Source organism: Hypanus sabinus, chromosome 14 (assembly GCF_030144855.1).
Source record: "Hypanus sabinus isolate sHypSab1 chromosome 14, sHypSab1.hap1, whole genome shotgun sequence".
Classification (NCBI taxonomy): Eukaryota; Metazoa; Chordata; class Chondrichthyes; order Myliobatiformes; family Dasyatidae; genus Hypanus; species Hypanus sabinus.
Genome location: NC_082719.1, coordinates 53,260,914 through 53,264,423, shown reverse-complemented (window position 1 = coordinate 53,264,423; position 3,510 = coordinate 53,260,914). Strand labels below are relative to the sequence as shown.

At 38.6% G+C, this 3,510-nt stretch overlaps 1 protein-coding gene across 1 annotated transcript; it reads right to left on the bottom strand.

Moving 5' to 3' along the window:
- Window positions 1–559: 559 nt before the first annotated feature.
- Window positions 560–1,959, bottom strand: gsx2 (GS homeobox 2). Its single transcript, XM_059988543.1, has 2 exons — window positions 1,587–1,959; window positions 560–1,028 (listed from the first exon to the last, which is right to left on the bottom strand). Exons 1-2 carry the CDS (start codon window positions 1,957–1,959, stop codon window positions 688–690), a joined length of 714 nt encoding a protein of 237 aa, XP_059844526.1. The 3' UTR covers window positions 560–687.
- Window positions 1,960–3,510: the final 1,551 nt, after the last annotated feature.

The window sequence follows — 3,510 nt, the reverse complement described above, 5'->3', positions numbered from 1 at the left end:
AAATGGAGGGAGAAGAATATAATTCGTGGGAAATGTCTCAGCACTTCTTGGTTTCTTTTTTTTTCTTTACATTTCTATGTCTATCGGTTATATTATTAGCTAAAAGTATTTTTCAAAGATCCCAACATTTTATTTTAAATAAATATAAATATAAATGTCATATAAAACTATTCATAACGAATGAACTTTAACCTCGCCATTTTACAGTAATGTACCAATAGCTAACTATTTACAGTTATTTTCCCTGCTCAAACTACTTTTGTTTTTAAGTCTGATGCATTTACATAAATGTCTACTTTTTTTCTTTTTACAAGTTTTAACAGCGTATAAAATACAATATTTACATAATTCACTCGGATTTTCAAAAAAGCCAGTGCATGAATATTACTTCACCATTTGGAGAAAAGAAACCCTGAATGATTCAGACAAAATCATGTTAGCCTCAAACGGCAACGCTTCAACTAAAGTACTTGCACTTATGAAAACAGTGCTCATAGGACGGTTGCGTGTTCCATCCTAGTACAATTCTACAATGGATCTATTCATGCTAGCAGGGCGAGCAGGCAAATACAACTCGACTTGGAATTTCTTTTAAATGCTAAACGAATGAGAAGATAGGTACGTCGAAGGAATGTAGAACTGCAAATGGCTGTAAACTTTAAAACGTTGCAGTTCTGTTCCTGATGACTATGCGGGTGACATATCTTTGTCTTCTTTGCCAGATGATATCGGTGAGAGGGATTCGTCGTCCTCGGAGCGCAAACAGTGACCTTGGCTGCTACATTTACAAATGCTGTGCGCGTTCCGCGGGGTCCCTTTGCCCTCTTTTTTGTGCTTGACGCGCCGATTCTGGAACCAGATCTTCACCTGCTTCTCGGATAGGTTCAGGTAAGTTGCAATTTCAATCCTGCGAAGCCTCGACAGATACATGTTTGAGGCGAACTCCCTCTCGAGCTCTAAGAGTTGTGTACTCGTAAAGGCTGTTCTCATCCGCTTGCCGTTTTGTAAGTGATTGTTGTTTTCAGGACCTATGAACACGTAATGATACTGCAATGTTACCAAATGAAAGAGAGAAAAAAATCGAACAAATCATGCTATCCCGCCGTCAGTTCGATATCAACAAAATCCCGCCAAAGTAGATATCTGTAAAATGTCTCTCCCAGCCCCGAATCAAGTCCAAACTGTTCTAGCCTTCTCAGTATTAAATATCAGCAGCGCCAATAACTAAATGCGCTTTATGTTAATCCCATCTTTCAAAATTAAAATTGTAGTTAATATTTACATTGCTCGTATAGTTAGGACACAGTAAATATTAATTTTGAAGCACGGTGTCGATTCTGCAACCATTTATCTCTAACAACTATTGTAAACGTGCGATTTAATCTTTAAGATGAAAGGTGAAAACGTTCTTCGAAATAACAACACCACTTTGAAGTATTGGATTTGTATGTGCAACTCTAAGCGATCCATTTGAAATTAAAGTAGCAATGAACTTTTGGCCATAAGCCATCACTTCTCTCCCAAGCACATATCTGGCTAAACATGAAACCTGTATTCAAGTGTCTGATGTTCCTTTTAAAACTTACCCACGGAAAGACAGTGATATCTTCTGGGGTCTGTTACGCTGTAAGTAGGTGAGCACACAGGTGGATGCCCGAGCCCAGGATTTGACTGCTGGTTAATTCGTTGACAGTATTGTGGATCTCCATTTGGGAACTGGCTTTTCAGCAGTGGGATGCCACTTCGAGATGAGTGAATATGGGACGTGACACAGAGGGGGCAGACGCAGAAAGTACCCGTCTTTCTGGACGGACAGACGGGACCAGAAACGGACATCATTGTTGGTGAATGAACGCTAATAGGAATTAGAAAGTCTTGGCCGTGGTCGTTCAAGACGGGAGATGGTCTTACTGAAGAGTCTTTGATGATCAAGGAATCAACATAAAAAGATCGAGACATTGTATTCTTCTTGGTTCTTGCTGGCTTTGCTGGATTCCTGGTTCAGTAAACACTGCGCAGGGAGAGAGTCAGAAGGTGCTTATGTTTGGAGGCTAAACAAAAGGGTCTCAGACGATGGTTGGTCTGAACGTCACCCACGTGTGTGCCCTATTCCAGAGCTTTAAAAAAAAGTGCTGCCAGTGAACTATTAACACGTGATTATAAAGCGGGGCGAGATCAACATTTCCCCATTTGTCAGGCAATCCCTTGAGACGCACTATCAAAGTCTGACAAAACAAGAAACAAAAAACTTTTTAAGTGAATGTTTTGTAATTTTTCTGTGTGGAAAAGGAAAGCTCCACAGCTGACTTAAGACGGATACACCACAAGTTAACCAGCTGCCGTTAACAGTGTCATTGTCATGAGATTTAAAATCACTTTCAATTGACTCACCGAGCAAGGGAATGGTTTAATCTAGTGAAACTTTCTGTACCTTTGTGAATGCTTTGTCGCATGTGCAGGCGTCTCCAGTGCAACATAGAAGTCACTCCATTGAACATTTACTTTATTTTTCTGGACTCTGGCAGCAAACCAAATGTATTATTATAAACATATAATTAATTTATCATACATGGCGTACGATCATGATATGTTATGACTCCATCGACTGATAAATCTAGACTCAAGATGATTCTTACTTCAATTTAGAATAATCTGGTTATGAATGTAGTTCCTCAGCATGTGCTTCAGTATCCGAAATGCATGATATAACTAGGCTATTGATACATCGAAAGACAAAACACACTCTAAACGATCTGCAAAGTGTGAGTTGATTTAGAAATAAACCAGTTCATTCCCCAGTGGGTCAGTTTGAAGTGACAAAGGGTGAAGGGTCGTGTATACAACAAGTGGGTGCTCGAGTTTTAGGCAATGTCTTACGTTAATGTTGTTTTATTACACATCTGGGTTATTTATAATCGATGGAATCGCAGTTGACCTTATTTGTCTGTTCTATTCAGTGGTTGGATCAGCATAAAAGAAATCAAGGGAATTTATTTTAGGTGCACCCGAACAAAGGAATGGTATATTTATTTATTATAGCATTACCGGATGCGATATGCCGCATCATAACCAAGGGAAAATCGTATTTTCTAAGTACTAATCTTAGCACGGTGCAGAAAATTGATCCTGGACACAGTTCATAAACGTACATTATTATTTGAATATAAAATTGGTAAGAAGCAGGTGCCTTCTAATGTGAGCGTACCCGTGGCGAATGAAACATCCACTTTACGCAGTATATGTCACCATTGGACAAATAGAATATGCAATCCTCGAAAATCATTAATTTCTGTTATTGTTAAAAATTCATTAATATCTGTTATTATGTTAAATACTCATATCGTTTGAATAACCAACGAGGAGTTTAGAAGTGGTTTTGGAATCTACACTGAAACATCTCATTAACAAGATACCAATGCCACCAGTAGCGAAAATATCCAGATTACAGTACCAATTCCGAAAATTAGTCATAGGGTTCATGTTATCCTTTTTCCATCTCTGACGATAATA